The 16,075-nt window shown below is 45.2% G+C and overlaps 2 protein-coding genes across 2 annotated transcripts; one reads left to right on the forward strand and one right to left on the reverse strand.

Annotated features, from left to right (window-relative positions):
* Positions 1 to 658: 658 nt before the first annotated feature.
* On the forward strand, positions 659 to 5,623 carry LOC309978579 (acyl-CoA wax alcohol acyltransferase 1-like; the record flags this gene model as incomplete). Its single annotated transcript, XM_082865105.1, is given in 6 exon segments — positions 659 to 712; positions 3,682 to 3,792; positions 3,796 to 3,817; positions 4,784 to 4,827; positions 4,831 to 4,891; positions 5,490 to 5,623. Coding segments are annotated over 6 exon segments (426 nt in total).
* Positions 5,624 to 13,217: 7,594 nt separating this feature from the next.
* Positions 13,218 to 16,039, reverse strand: P2RY4 (pyrimidinergic receptor P2Y4; the record flags this gene model as incomplete). Its single annotated transcript, XM_082865106.1, is given in 7 exon segments — positions 13,218 to 13,321; positions 13,324 to 13,356; positions 13,359 to 13,485; positions 13,489 to 13,619; positions 13,622 to 13,742; positions 13,746 to 14,433; positions 15,969 to 16,039. Coding segments are annotated over 7 exon segments (1,275 nt in total).
* Positions 16,040 to 16,075: the final 36 nt, after the last annotated feature.

Below are 16,075 nucleotides of genomic sequence, written 5' to 3' on the forward strand. Positions count from 1 at the left end.
CCCCCACTTTGGCCTGTACGTGGGGCTCACCCCTGCTCATGGGAGGTGATGCTGCGGTCTGGAAGACAGGCTAACTCCAAGGGAGAACAGTCTTTGACAGGTCAATGGCAGGGGGAAAAGGAGGATAGGAAGTGGGATTGTTCTGTATTAAAAGTAAATGAAGGGGCTTCCCTGGTGGCGCAGTGGTTGGGAGTCCGCCTGCCGATGCGGGGGACACGGGTTCGTGCCCCGGTCTGGGAGGATCCCACATGCCGCGGAGTGGCTGGACCCGTGAGCCATGGCAGCTGAGCCTGTGCATCCGGAGCCTGTGCTCCGCAACGGGAGAGGCCACAACAGTGAGGCCCGCGTACAGCAAAAAAAAAAAAAAAAAAAAGGAAATGAAGATCTTGCTGAAGGGCTGAAACCTGAGTCTGATCCAGTGTTTGAATCCAACTGCCAATCTGGGGAAATACAGACACGCAGCAAGCGAAGTCCAGGCTGTAGGAGATTCTCCAGGTCAAATGTGGGTTGTTCAACAGATAAATGATCAGGAAAAGAAAGGGATGGAGGGGGAAGCTGGAAACTAAAACTGACCTAAACTCTTACAAAATGCCAAGGTCATAAAAGACAAGGAAAGACCAAGAAACTGTCACAGACTGGAGAAGACTAAGGAGACACGATGACTAAATACAACATGGGACTTGATGGCACCCTGGAACAGAAACGGACATTAGTAGAAAAAACTAGTGCAATTTGAATAAAGTCTGGAGTTAACAGTAATGTTACAATATTGGTTTCCTAGCTGTGATAACTGTACTGTGGTTACATAAGACGGTAACGTAAGGGGAAGCGGGGTGACGGGTATAGGGAACTCTCCGCACTATCTTTGCAACTCTCCTATCAATCTAAAATTATTCTCAAATAAAACGTTTACAAAAAAGAAATTTTAAGGGTTATAATAATCTTTTTAATGGACAAGACTAAACCATAGTCATTAGGGAAGTGTGTTTGGGTAATAAAACCATAGAAATGCAAGGGAACGATTCCTCTAAATGTCAAAGATAATGGTTACTTTGGGAGGAGAAAGAGAGCTGTGACTGTAATAGGGCACATGGGAGGCTTCTGGGGTGGGTGAAAAACTTCTATTTCTTGACCTAACGGTGGCCACAAGGTATTTGTCTTATAATAATTCATTAAGCCATATTTGTTTTAGGTGGTTTTCTGTATCTGGGTTTTATTTTACAATGAACAATTAAAGAGAGAGACTTAACAGACATAACATCCAAATAAAGTCAGTGGACCTTGTTTAGATTCTGATTTAAATTAACCAACTATTGGGTTGGCCAAAAAGTTCGTTCGGTTTTTTCCATACAATGGTTCTAGTAGCACTTAGTTGTCTTTAACTTCATTCGAAACAATTTTGTTAGATTGTATTGTGACAGCTGTCATATCAGCGTGCATCAAAAGAAAACTTACCAAAACTGGTGAATTTTTGTGTAGCTATTTTGATATTGAAGATGGAAGAAAAAAAGCAACATTTTTGGCATATTATGCTTTATTATTTCAAGAAAGGTAAAAACGCAACTGAAACACAAAAAAAGATTTGTGCAGTGTATGGAGAAGGTGCTATGACTGGTCGAACGTGTCAAAAGTGGTTTGTGAAGTTTCGTGCTGGATATTTCTCACTGGACAATGCTCCATGGTCGGGTAGACCAGTTGAAGTTGATAGCGACCAAATCGAGACATTAATTGAGAACAGTCAACCTTATACAACGCGGGAGATAGCCGACATACTCAAAATATCCAAATCAAGCGTTGAAAATCATTTGCACCAGCTTGGTTATGTTAATCGCTTTGATGTTTGGGTTCCACGTGAGTTAAGTGAAATAAACCTTCTTGACCGTATTCCCGCATGCGATTCTCTACTTAAATGTAACGAAAACGTTCTGTTTCTAAAACAAATTGTACAGCAGAAACTAACACAACATTGTAAAGCAACTATACACCAATAAAAATTTAAAATAAAATAACATGATTATAATAAAAAATAAATTAAAAAAATAAATTGGGATGGGCGATGAAAAGTGGATACTGTACAATAATGTGGAATGGAAGAGATTGTGGGCAAGCGAAATGAACCACCACCAACCACACCAAAGGCCAGTCTTCATACAAAGAAGGTGATGCTGTGTATATGGTGGGATTGGAAGGGAGGCCTCTATTATGAGCGCCTTCCAGAAAACCAGATGATTAATTCCAACAAGTACGGCTCCCGATTAAACCAACTGAAAGCAGTACTCGACAAAAAGCGTCTGGAATTAGTCAACAGGAAATGCATAATATTCCATCAGGATACCCCAAGACTGCATGTTTCTTTGATGATCAGGCAAAAACTGTTACAGCTTGGCTGGGAAGTTCTGATTCATCCGCCGTATTCACCAGACATTGCAACTTCGGATTTCCATTTATTTCAGTCTTTACAAAATTCTCTTAATGAAAAAAATTACAATTCCCTGGAAGACTGTAAAAGGCACCTGGAACAGTTCATTGCTCAAAAAAGTAAAAAGTTTTGGGAAGATGGAATTATGAAGTTGCCTGAAAAATGGCAGAAGGTAGTGGAACGAAACGGTGAATACGTTGTTCAATAAAGTTCTTGGTGAAAATGAAAAATGTGTCTTTTATTTTTACTTAAAAACTGAAGGGGGCTTCCCTGGTGGCGCAGTGGTTGAGAGTCCACCTGCCGATGCAGGGGACGCAGGTTCGTGCCCCGGTCCGGGAAGATCCCACATGCCGCGGAGTGGCTGGGCCCGTGAGCCATGGCCGCTGAGCCTGCGCGTCCGGAGCCTGTGCTCCGCAACGGGAGGGCCACAACAGTGAGAGGCCTGCGTACCACAAAAAAAAAAAAAAAAAACTGAAGGAACTTTTTGTCCAACAAGTATAAAAAGACATTTGTATATGGACTGGATATTAGATATTATTAGAGGAGTATTAATTTTGTTAAGGGTGACAATGGCATTGTTATTATCGAAGAAAACATCCAAATTTTTGTAGATGCATAGTGAAATTTAGGGGTGAAATGACATGATGTCTTAGAATTGCTTTAAAATAATCCAAGGGGGGAAAAAAGAGCTGGGAGATAGATGAAACAAGTATGGCAAAATGTTAATAGTTGTTGAAGATGAACATAAAACATGAACACAAAAATGAAAATTTCTTGCATTCTCTAGTTTTGTGTGCGGGGGCAAATTTTTATAATAGAAAATTAAAAGAGGGGGACAGCCTCGAACCAGGCTGCCTCAGGGCAACGGCTGCAACAGATATCTAATCCCAGGTGCTCCCCCCCCACACAAACCCACAGCACTCCCTTCCCACCAGCCATCTCCCTGAGGTCACAACCCCAGCAGTCTCAGAGTGGCCTGTGATGTGAGGGGTGTTTCCCTTCTCTGGACCTCTGCGTCACTAGGACCAGATAGCAGCCCTTCTCACCTTTTCTTCATCCTTATGTTCTAGTAATACCAGGAAAGGGAATCAAAGGGCAAATGGGCAAGGCCCAGGGCTCAGAACTGATGGGGCAGTCCTTACCACTCCAGAGCCTGCCCCCTTCAGTGGGTGGTAGATGTGGGGCTGGACAAGGACGGGACAGGGAGATGAAAATCCTCATAACTATATGCGTTCAATATCGGGTGAGCTTCCAGAGGCTAGTGGTACCTTTGGTTGGAACACCGTTCTGGGATCTTCGTCTCCTTCAGGCTCCTGGGCATCATGCCTTGTTTCAAGCAACTTAAGCACTTCCAGAGTCTGGTATTTCTGTACTGACCCCTGAGCGACCTTGCCATATGTGTGTACTGATCCAAGAGAGCATGGCAAGAAGCCAGAGTCAGAGGCCAGGACCAGATCTGGGGTGACTTTTGTGCTCATGGGAAGTCTCATCTCTGGCCTTTGATCATCTCAGTTGGTACTACAGAGTAAAGCCAAGGAGTCTCAAGTTCCCTGAGTGCCCTGGAGAAGGAAGAGATAGAGTCTCAGGGGCAGAAAGGACAGGTGGAGGTGGGAGGTGGAACAGGGTCATGTTGCTTATGAGTAGATCTAGCTAGTTTCAGCCACTTCCTAACCCTCACTATCTGGAGAGGAGAAATGAGGGCCGTGGAATAAGCGTGATATGTCCAAAATCTTAAGGAAGCATGGGGAGTGGGGCAGAGGAAGCATTAGCATTACAGACTTAGAGAAGTATCGCCTGTGTTTGAACAATAGAATTTTCCATTCTGGGAGGGGAGTGGTAGTAGCATGGTGGGAGTGAGGGGAGACAGAGATAATGGAAGGAATGGTGAAAGGGCAAGGGGACAAGAATGGTGTACGGGGAACAGTAGAAGGCTGCAGATGCTGTCTGCACGGAGTATGGGGAGATATAGACAGTATATGGACAAGGGAGGGTGAGCTAGTGTTTTAACAAGAGTTCAAGGATGATGAATAGGGAGGGAGACAGGAGACAAGAGGGAAAAGACAGTGGATGAGTGGAAGCAGTGGGGGAAAAGTTGGTGGCAGGCAGGGATCAGGAGTAGGGGGATGGTGAGCGGGCAGGTGGACGGGGATGACAGGTAAGCAGAGAAATAGATCTGGAATGTATGGTAGATGATAGATGAAAAGTTTGAAGGACAAGTGGACATGGCTGAAGGACAGGCAGGAGCTGGATTGTGCAGAAGGCCAGGACCAGGGCGCTTGGAGAGTTTGGAGGGCTCTTAATAGGGCTGGACATGGTCAAGTTCAGCTGGCAGCACAAATTTGGTCTGATCTGCTCCCTCAACAGTTTGGATCTTGCAACCATTGTCCATTTACCTGCTGATTACATCCTAGTGGCCGCTACCAGCCCTCTACTTTGCCTGTTTTTTCCTTGACTGGAAGACCCCAGAGCAAGATAAGACTCATGGACCTAGAAAGAACAGGACTGAAGAATGTTCCACCTCAACCTGTAACCAGGCAGTCCCACTTACCATGCCACAGGTCTCTCATCCAAGTTCTCAGAGCCACAGAAGCTAGGCCAGCCAGGACCATCCTGGGGTCTCTTCCTTTTCCCTAGCAGAGCCACAGTCCCTCCAGGCTGCTAGGGAAGCACTGGGTGAGCGGGAGGGGTGGGCTTGGCACACACAGACACCATACCCTACAGATATTTCTTTTTTTTTTAAAGAAGATGTTGGGGGTAGGAGTTTATTAATTAATTTATTTATTTTTGCTGTGTTGGGTCTTTGTTTCTGTGCAAGGGCTTTCTCCAGTTGTGGCAAGCGGGGACCACTCTTCATCGTGGTGCACGGGCCTGTCACTATCGCGGCCTCTCTTGTTGCGGAGCACGGGCTCCAGGCGCGCAGGCTCAGTAGTTGTGACTCACGGGCCCAGTTGCTCTGCGGCATGTGGGATCTTCCCGGACCGGGACCCAAACCCGTGGCCCCTGCATTAGCAGGCAGATTCTCAACCACTGCGCCACCAGGGAAGCCCTCCTACAGATATTTCTATCTCAGGTGGCAGGCGATCAGCCTGGGTAAGGAACTGGTGTGCCTGGACTCGCATCAGGGACTATTTTCCCATTTCTGTAAGTGTCTCTTCCCCAGCGTCTCTCACAGTTCCCCAGATACTAAGCATTGATGCCAGATGACTAGGGCTGTCCATAAGGAAATTGAGCATCCCAGAGAAGTCTCAGTGCAGGCTAGACAGACTTCAGGGTCCAACATTGCTACTGGGCTCTCACTACCTTGCTAGTACTTAACTATCACTTCTAAGCAGCACCAAATCCAAATGTAGAATTCTGGTTCCTCGTCCAGCTACACTAAAGTTGAGAACTTTTGAGAAAGGGTTTCCACCCACAGGAACTGTAACTGATGTTTTTTCATCCATTACTCCACTGACACTTCACAACAGCCCTGCCAAATAGGTATTATATCTCTAGTTTATCAATGAGGAAACTGAAGCTCAGAGAGATTAAATAACGTGTACAAAATCATGCAGCTAGTGAGTAACAGATCAAGGATTCAAAGCCACATCTGGTTATCTGACTAAAATTGCTATTCTCTCTACTACTCCTCATCACCTCCTTCACCAAAACACTGGCTTTCATCACATGAATGAAAGAGAACAGAGGTCTCAGGTGAAGCATTTAGCATAACCAGTTAGGGATTGTGGGATGCAGTAGTAGAAAATGTGGGGAAAGAAGAAGCTCAGATGTACCATCTCTTTCACTCCACATCCAGGTTACCCTTACAGGTAAGCCAAGCAGTGAGTAGCCAGTGTAGTAGAATGTGAGATATGCTGGACAGGCCTACTTTCCTTCAAAATATCTTTCCAATGCCCTCCCAACCTCCACTGCTCCTGAAGTACCCCTAGATCTTTAGGCTCCTTGAGCTCTGTGGCCTCTTAACATGGAAATATTCCCAGGAGAAGAAACATTAAGCTGAATTACTGCATGTAATTATTCAGAAAATACTTATTAAGCACCATTTATTAAGCAAATGGGATGATAAAATAACAAATATTTATATTTGCTTAGCTGTCTAGATTTGCAGTCTTGCCACAATCTGGAGTACCTAAAGCTGAGATTATGATCTTCATTTTACAGATGATGAAACTGTGGCTCAGAGAGTCTGAGTGACTCACCCAAATGACATACCTGAGCCCCACCTTGATAACTAGGGCTCCAACTTGGTTCTTCTGATTTTCAGTTCTATGCTCTTTCCTCTCTATCACAGTAACTCAAGGGGTTTACAGGTAGGAACTCAAAACAAGCACACATAAAAACTTAAATAACAATTCAGGATAATAGTACAAGTGATATCAAAAGACAATAAAAGTGTCAAATGACTGATATAGATAATAATTACTGTAGGGATGACCAGGAAGGTCACTGTGGGTAAGAGTCAGCAGAGAAGGCCTCAAAGAGGAAGTGGGACTTAAGCCTGGCCTTTGACACTGGGTAGGAAAAAGACAGTGGGAAAATAAAGGGAGGGCATTCTAGAGTATGGGAAAGGAAGAATAAAGGTGGGGAGGTGAGAAAGCGAAAGTCTTATTTGGGAAAAGAATGAGATCGAAGTAGCTGGAGAAGAGAGATTTGCACTGGGGAGGAATGGAAAATAAAACTGAAAAAGTGCTCTTGAATTTCTTTTTTTTTTTTTGGACACAGCACAGCTTTGACTAAAAAATGGAGAAATGAGAACTAAGTTCACAGATCAACTTCTCATCCACCTGGCAAGAGGGATTTAATTTTAAAGAGTAAAGACAAAGGGAGCAGAAGTGAGACTAATGATGGGGAGGCATAGGCATTAGTGCTCTTGAATTTCTGACAAAAGGATTTCAACATGTCTTGTAGACAATGGGGAACCATGAAAGAGTTTTGAGTGAGAGAGTGAAACTGAAAGCAGTTTGGGGGCCAATTAATCTGGCAATATGCACTGTATGTATTGTGCTAGGAAAGACTGGCGGCAAGGAAGACCAGTTGGGAGGCAGTGACAGTCAGTCAGGGAGAAGGTGACAAGAGCCAGTATTAGAATGGTAGCACTGGGACCATAAAGGAAGGCCAATTATAATTGACATGATGAAGGAAGAAATGTCAGAATCTTGTGAAATACGGAGGGCAAAGAGTCAAAGTTGCCTGAGTGTTTTCAAGCCTAGGTGACTTGAGAAAAGAAGATGCCATGAACACAAATGAGCACGACAGGTAGGGAAACTGGTTCAGAGAGTTTAGTTTTTGACATTTTGGGTTAGAAGTAACAATGGAAGATCCAGTGAAACTATCCAGTGGGCAACTGAAGACATAGAGGTGGAGCTTGGGAGAAAGGTCAGACAGAACTGAGTTGGCCTGGTGTAATGGAAGGAGCTCTGGAATTCAGGGGTCCTGGAGCCTCGTCTCTGCTCTGCCCCTAATTTACTAAGTCATGGGCAAGTCATATCTCTGGGCCTGTTTCCTCCTTTGTAAAGTGAGGGGGTGCCCCGGCCCTAGAAGATTTCTGAGATACTCTCAAGGACTATGAGTCAACTGAATTGTATTCACATGCATATATGTTCTCTTCAAGAGAAAAATCAAGGCTCAGATGAGGGGAGGGGATTAAATAATCCCCAAATGCTATGACTATGACAGATCTTGGAACTCTGTTTACTTAGGGAGTAAAAGAGAAAGAGAAGAAGTAATAAGAGAGAGTAAAGTAGGAAGAGAGAAACTTTAAAGCAAGGGGATAAAATAAACTAAAGTTAAAAGTATTACAATAAATGGAAGAAATAGTTATATCAAATATGACAAAGGGTTAACATGTACGTTAAATAAAAATACATTTAGATAGATAAGAATACCACTAAGATACCAATTGGAGAAGGATATGAACAGAGAGTTCACCCAAGAGAAAGTGCAAATAGTAAACATATGGGAAAGTGTTCAATCCCATGAGTAATCAAAGAAAGGAATTAATAAGTTAATGTTTAAGCCATCCAAAGAGATTTCTAATAAAGTCCAATGCTGGGGCTGCAAGGGAACTGGAACACTCGCATGTCATTGTGGTGTTGAAAACTGTGCAGTCCTTTGGGAAATCAAGCTCTATAAAAACATTCATGCACTTTGATCTAGTAATCTCACCCCTGGGAACTTTTCCTAGGAAGAGGATTACAAAGAAGAAAAAAGCTATATGCATTAAAATATTCAAAGCACAGAAAAATTGGGAGTCGCCTAAATGTCCAGTAATAGGGGAATAGTCAAATAAAATATAATCTACTGATGGATGTAATTTTATGTGGCCATTGAAATGATAAATATGAAAGACTGTAACACAAGAAGAGTATCTGCAATTAAGTTTTTTAAAAGAAGAATTAAAAAATATATGTATACTATGATTGCACTTATATAAACAAATATATATGTATTATACAAATTGGAAAAGCACAGAATGTGGAAAAATAAAAACAATTGTCTAGGGTTGGGAAGTTGAGGTAAATATTTTCTTTCAAATTTTGCTTTAATGTTGTCATAGTGGAATTTATTAATGTGGTTTTTATAAAAAGTTTTAAAGAAGATATGCAACAGGGTCAAGCGAAGCAGAGAAGTCAAAGAGGATGAAGGCAGAGAAAAGATCATTCAAGGTTTTGCTTATGAGGCAATTTGTGTTCTAGGTACAGAAAAGTGTAGGAAGGAAACCAGATCCAGAGGGTTAAGGGGTGACTTTGTGGTGAGGAAATGGGATTCATGGTACTCTTTCCAGATATTTGAGAGTGAAATGAATAAGATGAATAGAATTTGGTTTTTGTTTGTTTGTTTGTTTGTTTTAATTTATTTATTTTGGGGTTGTGTTGGGTCTTTGTTGCTGCACGCGTGCTTTCTCTAGTTGTGGCGAGTGCGGGCTACTCTTTCTTGTGGTGTGCCAGCTTCTCATTGCAGTGGCTTCTCTTGTTGTGGAGCATGGGCTCTAGGCACGCGGGCTTCAGTCGTTGTGGCTCTCGGGCTCTAGAGCCCGAGGCTCAGTAGTTGTGGTGCACGGGCTTAGATCCCGCAGCATGTGGGATCTTCCTGGACCAGGAGGGCTCAAACCCGTGTCCCCTGCATTGGTAGGTGGATTCTTAACCACTGCACCACCAGCAAAGTCCTAGACTTTGTTTTTTAAGACTAGATGTAATCAGTTACAGAAGAGACTGAAAATGAAGAGGGATACACAAAGGAAAAGGAAAGAGGGCCACTTCTTATTCTGGGACTGCAGGGAAGAAAGGGAGAAAGACAAAATGAATATAGTAGAGTTATCGTGAATGAAACAGAGGGAAGCTGACATATTAGATTTTCTCCGTTTTTCAGGAGGCAAGGTAACTCTTTTTTTTTAACATCTTTATTGGAGTATAACTGCTTTACAATGGTGTGTTAGTTTCTGCTTTATAACAAAGTGAATCAGTTATACATATACATATGTTCCCATATCTCTTCCCTCTTGCGTCTCCCTCCCTCCCACCCTCCCTATCCCACTCCTCTAGGTGTCACAACGCACCGAGCTGATCTCCATGTGTCATGCGGCTGCTTCCCACTAGCTATCTATTTTATGTTTGGTAGTGTATATATGTCCATGCCACTCTCTCACTTTGTCACAGCTTACCCTTCCCCCTCCCCATATGCTCAAGTCCATTCTCTAGTAGGTCTGTGTCTTTATTCCCGTCTTACCCCTAGGTTCTTCATGACCTTTTGTTTTTTTCCGTAGATTCCATATAAATGTGTTAGCATATGGTATTTGCTTTTCTCTTTCTGACTTATTTCACTCTGTATGACAGACTCTAGGTCCATCCACTTCACTACAAATAACTCAATTTCGTTTCTTTTCATGGCTGAGTAATATTCCATTGTATATATGTGCCACATCTTCTTTATCCATTCATCCGATGATGGACACTTAGGTTGCTTCCAACTCCTGGCTATTGTAAATAGAGCTGCAATGAACATTTTGGTACATGATTCTTTTTTAATTATGGTTTTCTCAGGGTATATGCCCAGTAGTGGGGTTGCTGGGTCGTATGGTAGTTCTATTTGATAGAAAGCCCAGAGATAAACCCACGCACATATGGTCACCTTATATTTGATAAAGGAGGCAAGAATATACAGTGGAGAAAAGACAGCCTCTTCAATAAGTGGTGCTGGGAAAACTGGACAGGTACATGTAAAAGTATGAGATTAGAACATTCCCTAACACCATACACAAAAATAAGCTCAAAATGGATTAAAGATCTAAATGTAAGACCAGAAATTACCAAACTCTTAGAGGAAAACATAGGCAGAACACTCTATGACATAAATCACAGCAAGATCCTTTTTGACCCACCTCCTAGAGAAATGGAAATAAAAACAAAAATAAACAAATGGGACCTAATGAAACTTCAAAGCTTTTGCACAGCAAAGGAAACCATAAACAAGACCAGAAGACAACCCTCAGAATGGGAGAAAATGTTTGCAAATGAAGCAACTGACAAAGGATTAATCTCCAAAATTTACAAGCAGCTCATGCAGCTCAATAACAAAAAAAACAAACAACCCAATCCAAAAATGGGCAGAAGACCTAAATAGACATTTCTCCAAAGAAGATATACAGATTGCCAACAAACACATGAAAGAATGCTCAACATTATTAATCATTAGAGAAATGCAAATCAAAACTACAATGAGATATCATCTCACACCAGTCAGAATGGCCATCATCAAAAAATCTATAAACAATAAATGCTGGAGAGGGTGTGGAGAAAAGGGAACCCTCTTGCACTGCTGGTGGGAATGTAAATTGATACAGCCACTATGGAAAAGAGTATGGAGGTTCCTTAAAAAACTACAAATAGGAGGCAAGGTAACTCTTAAGAGGTCATAGGGGAGGATGAAGTTGGGGTCTTGAGAAGGTAGAAAATACAGGAAAGAGTTGCTCTGGAATGTTCACTAGGAACTCAGCAGGCTAAGGGGAATGGGGGCTTAGATGAAGTTCTAACACATCAAGTTTCAGTGGATCAAGCCAGCCTTGGGCTCTGACTTCACCTGCAATCCCCTCTAGTCCTAGGAGAGAGAAGACTGGCCCAAGGTGAAAGTCAAGGTGTTTAAAATTAGAGTGTGAGGGAAGGTGGCCCAAAAGTAGCAGACCACAAAGTCTGGGCAGTTAGTCTCAGTTAAGTGTAGGGGACTTCAATGGACTGGAGAAATGGAAGAGCCTGGGTCAGCTGTGATGAAGAGAGCAACTTTGTTAGGTGGAGCTGGTGGATAGGAGAGGTGATAGGTGAGGAGACTGTGGTCATCAGAATAAAAGGGAGCGAGTGCCGATGAGGAACAGCATATGAAACAGTCTAGGCAGTGGCCATGAGACTGGGAGGCTAGTAAGAAGAAGGCCAGTTCATTAACTCCTAGCAGAAGGGGTCCTTGATGTCTAGAAAGGAAAAGGGAGCACTTACAAGAATGCAAAGGGGGACTCAGGGGCAGTGAAATCATTTTTTTTTCTGCAGACCAGCCCTAACTTTACTCTCCAGAGAGACCCCTTAGAAGCCAGGAGACAAGCAAGGGATCAGAGCTAGGTCAGCAAGAGTGGGGCAAAAGGAAAGGAAGGCTGGAGACTCAAGAGACCAAAGGACTGCAAGGCAATTTTAGAGAGGGTGCCTGGAAGTGTAAGCCTACCCTTCTCACGAATGCCTTCCCAGAAACTCTTACTTCCCAAGGCTTGGGAGTTAGCTCCCCAAATTCCACACCCCACCCCCACTCCTGGAAGTCTGTAAGCACTAAGATAGTGCTGGAGAGGAGTAACTGGATGGGAAACTCTGAGGGGAGCTGTCCTAGTTCCAGCGCCTTGCCCTGTCCTCGAAGTCCTAAAACCTGATCTGAAAGAGCTGGTGACAGATTTATCTTTATCTAGGGCAAGAGCTAGAGAAAGGGGAGAGACCAGTGGAGAGTCAGCTCTGGGCCTCAGTCCCTGTCACCACCCCAATCTCTGCACAAACCTTCTCCACCCTTTGGTGCTGGAACTTATGCCATAGACACGAGAGCTCCCCCCTTGCGTTCTGAGCCATCCACTCTGCCTTTCATTAAGTACAGGAGAGCTGTCAAATATGTTCTCAGCAAACCTCATAAAGAAGGGCCAGTCCCATTCCTGTTCCAAAGGCCATTATCAGCTTGGGTCCTGCCCCCTGAGGCTCCTCAAGGTCCCCACCCCATGGGAAGACTCAGGGCTCCCTCTCTACCTCATGGCTACCCACCATTCAACAGGGCCATGCCTCTAGCTGCACATGGGGACCCTGTCAGGCAGGCTCTCTGGGACGGTGCCCTAGTTCAGCGCCTCGGTAGACAAGACTATCCTGTCTTCCAGGGGAAAGCAGGGAGTGGGTGTGGGCACTACATATGTCACTTCCCAGGCATTTGTGATATGCTGGTGCCCCCACTTCCTGATTCTGGCTATCATTGTCAGATGAGTCAGGCCAATACTGAGATCACCCCAGCTTCTTCACCCCTCCAGTTAAATGCTCTGGTCTGGCTGAAGGAATGCATGCTATACAAGGATATGGGGGGAGAGGGCAGGAGAAGGAGGGCTGGGGAAGATTTCCAGCAGCCTTGTAGGACCTAGAAACAGGACCAGTGGCCCCAGGAAGGGGACAGAAACAAAGAGAAAGAAGTTGAGGACGAAGAGTGGCTGCTAGTGTCTTTGGCTAAAAAGGAGAGGGCAACTGAAGGATTTAGGAGAGATGGGGTCACACGTGATTTCTCTGGCTCTTCCTAAATCTCAGGGTGAGGGCCTCTCTCCAGAGCTCAGAAAAGAGGAGAAAGCAGCCAGATCGGGTGTCACTATAAGGTTCCCTCCCCTCTGCCCTGCACTCACCCCCTTTCCTTCACTTCCCGGCTTCCATTACAATCTATCTGCCCAAGCCGCCATCCTGGTGGGTGGCTGTCCACCTGCAGCTGCTGTCCTCAGGCAGGGACACCAGCGCCAGAGAGGAGGCAGCTGTGGGGAGCTGGGGCCTGCCACCCCTGCAGAGCTGCCGGAGCTGACGTCAATACTTGTCCCCAGTGAGCAAATAGAGCACAGGATCCAGGCAGCTATTGGCACTGGCCAGAGGCCGAGTCACTTTATAGATCATGTTGATGATGTTCAGCACCCAGCAGTCAGCTTCCAACAGCCTTGCATGTAATAAACGGTGCGGGTGATGTGGAAAGGCAAGAAGCAGACAGCAAAGACAGTCAATACCACAACGATGGTGCGCAGCGAGCACAGACGGGAAGATGACTGGGCAGCCCCTGGCAAGGGCCGTTACAGGCGCTGGGCCATGAGCCCATAGCAGACAAGAGTGACCAGGCAGGGCACGTCAAAGAGCAGCCCCATGACTGCCGAACTGAAGTGCACGTAGTGGTCAAACTCCTCAGGCCGGGTGGTGTCGTGGCACAAGATGATGTCCCCCTTAGGGCTGGTGGTGACAAAGAACAAGTTGGGCACGAGGCAGCCAGCTACGACCAACCAAACTGCCAGGCAGAGAAGGCCAGCAAGGCGCGGGCAGCCCCAGCGCAGCGCCCGCAGCAGGTGGCAGATGCCCAGGTAGCGGTGTACGCTGATGCAGGTGAGGAAAAGGACACTGCAGTAGAGGTTCCAATAGAAGAGAAAGCGGATGAACTTGCAGAGCCCAGTGCCAAAGGGCCAATGGTTGCGGGCTACATAATAGTAGACGAGTGTGGGCAGCGACAGGACGTACAAAGTATCTGACAAAGCTAAGTGGAACATGTAGGTGGCTGTCGCGTCCCACGGTCGGAGGCAAAAAAGGAAGAGCCAGATGGTCAGGGCATTGAGGCCTAGGCCCAGCGCAAACACAACTGCATAGCTCACGGGCAGCAGGATAAACTTGAACTCCTCATTAAACCAGCAGTCCAGCTCCAACTCACTGTCGTCAGGATCTGAGTGGGGGCCTAAGGCTGTGAACAGTGAGGACTCCGTACTGGTCGTGGTCCCCCTAGGGGTGGAAAGGGCAGAAGTGAGGGTGACCAGATTTCCCTGGCCCCTCAGTCCTGACCTGGGGCAAAAATGCAGAGAATGGGAAGGGCAATGGTTGAAGCACAAGGGGGAGTTGAGAGGATGCATCTGGGAGTAACCCGGGTCAGCCTGGCTCCTGCCAGAGCTCCCTCGGTCCAGCCTGGGGAATAGTAGGCAGCAGGCAGTGCCAGGGCTCAGGAGGGCAGTCAGTGGGTTTGGGTCATTCTTCTGAAGCTGACTCTATCCTTCAGAGCTTGGTTAGCTAAAGGGGGTCAAGGCCTACCAGGACTATCCAATGTAGGAAGATACCCAGACCCAAATTGTCTCCCAACTTATCACAACAGCTGTGTCCCTGTGAAGAGGGCATCTCTCCATACAGTAACTTCTCTCCCCTGGTCCCAGTGTGTCTGAACTACAGTGATCTCTGATACCTTCCCCCAGCCTGGGCCAGCCCAGAAACCCCATCACCACCCTTACCCAAGAAACTTGGCACGTCTCCTACCTGCTCCCCTTGAAGCTGAGCCCAGCTGACTCTGTCACCCTTCCCCTTGGCAGCCAGAGGGCATATCCAAGGGGGCGGGGTTGGGCGTGGGACCTGTACCTCCTCCCTGTCCTGGGAAATCGTTAGAGCTAGAAAGGCCCATCAAGATTATCTAGTCCCACCCACTCAGTGCACCGTTGGGAAACTGGGGCCCAGTGAGATGACTATTTAACGGCTCCTAAACGACTGTAGGAGAGAGTACACAAGGAAACATCCAAGTTGACAGATGAAGAGCCAGGCCACTCGAGATAATTAAAACTGCAGGAAGATCATAGAAATCTGTATGAGCAGAAACATGGAAAATGAATGTTAGCATGGATAACACATCGAAAGATTTTAGGAAATCTAAACTACTGATATAAATCTTAACTCCATGTGCATATAATTATAAGAAATCTGTATATAGCACTTACTACATGCAAGGCACTGTTCTAAGTGCTTTGTACTTATTAATGGCCCCACAGGCTCTCTGTGATGTGGGTATCATGATTGTCCCTACCTCACTGATTAGAAAACGAAGGCACAGAAAGTTGAAGTGTTTTGCTAATTAGTGGTAGAGTCAAGATTTCAAACCCAGGAAGGCCAGCCTTTGAACCAGGCTTTAGCAATCCATAATTGCTATGCTTAGTGGCCTCTCTAAGCCACTGGCCATAATCTAGGAAAGGATAAGCAAACATGTTCTGAGAGCCTATTACGTGCTTGGACCAGTTCTAGGCACTGGTAGTTCACTAACAGTAAACAAAACAGGCAAAACCTCCTACTCTAATGGAGCTTACATACCAGTGGGAGGGAAAAGATAATAAAATTAACAAGTAAAATATATAGATCATGATCATTGTTATGGAAAAAAGGAAAGGAGGGAAAGGGAATAGAGAGGGTTTCTGTTTTAAATATTAGGGTGACTTTTGAATAAGGACCAGATGGTTGTGAGGAAGAGGAAACATAGAGAAGAGGTGAGAGAGTTTGGCACAAACCAGATCATGAAGGTCCTTGGAAGCCATTGGGAGGACATCTTGGCTTTTACTTTCAGTGACTGGGAAGCCATTGAGAGTTTAGAAGAGACAAGTATCAGGATCTGATT

Source organism: Leucopleurus acutus (assembly GCF_964270905.1).
Source record: "Leucopleurus acutus genome assembly, chromosome: X".
NCBI classification, from domain to species: domain Eukaryota; kingdom Metazoa; phylum Chordata; class Mammalia; order Artiodactyla; family Delphinidae; genus Leucopleurus; species Leucopleurus acutus.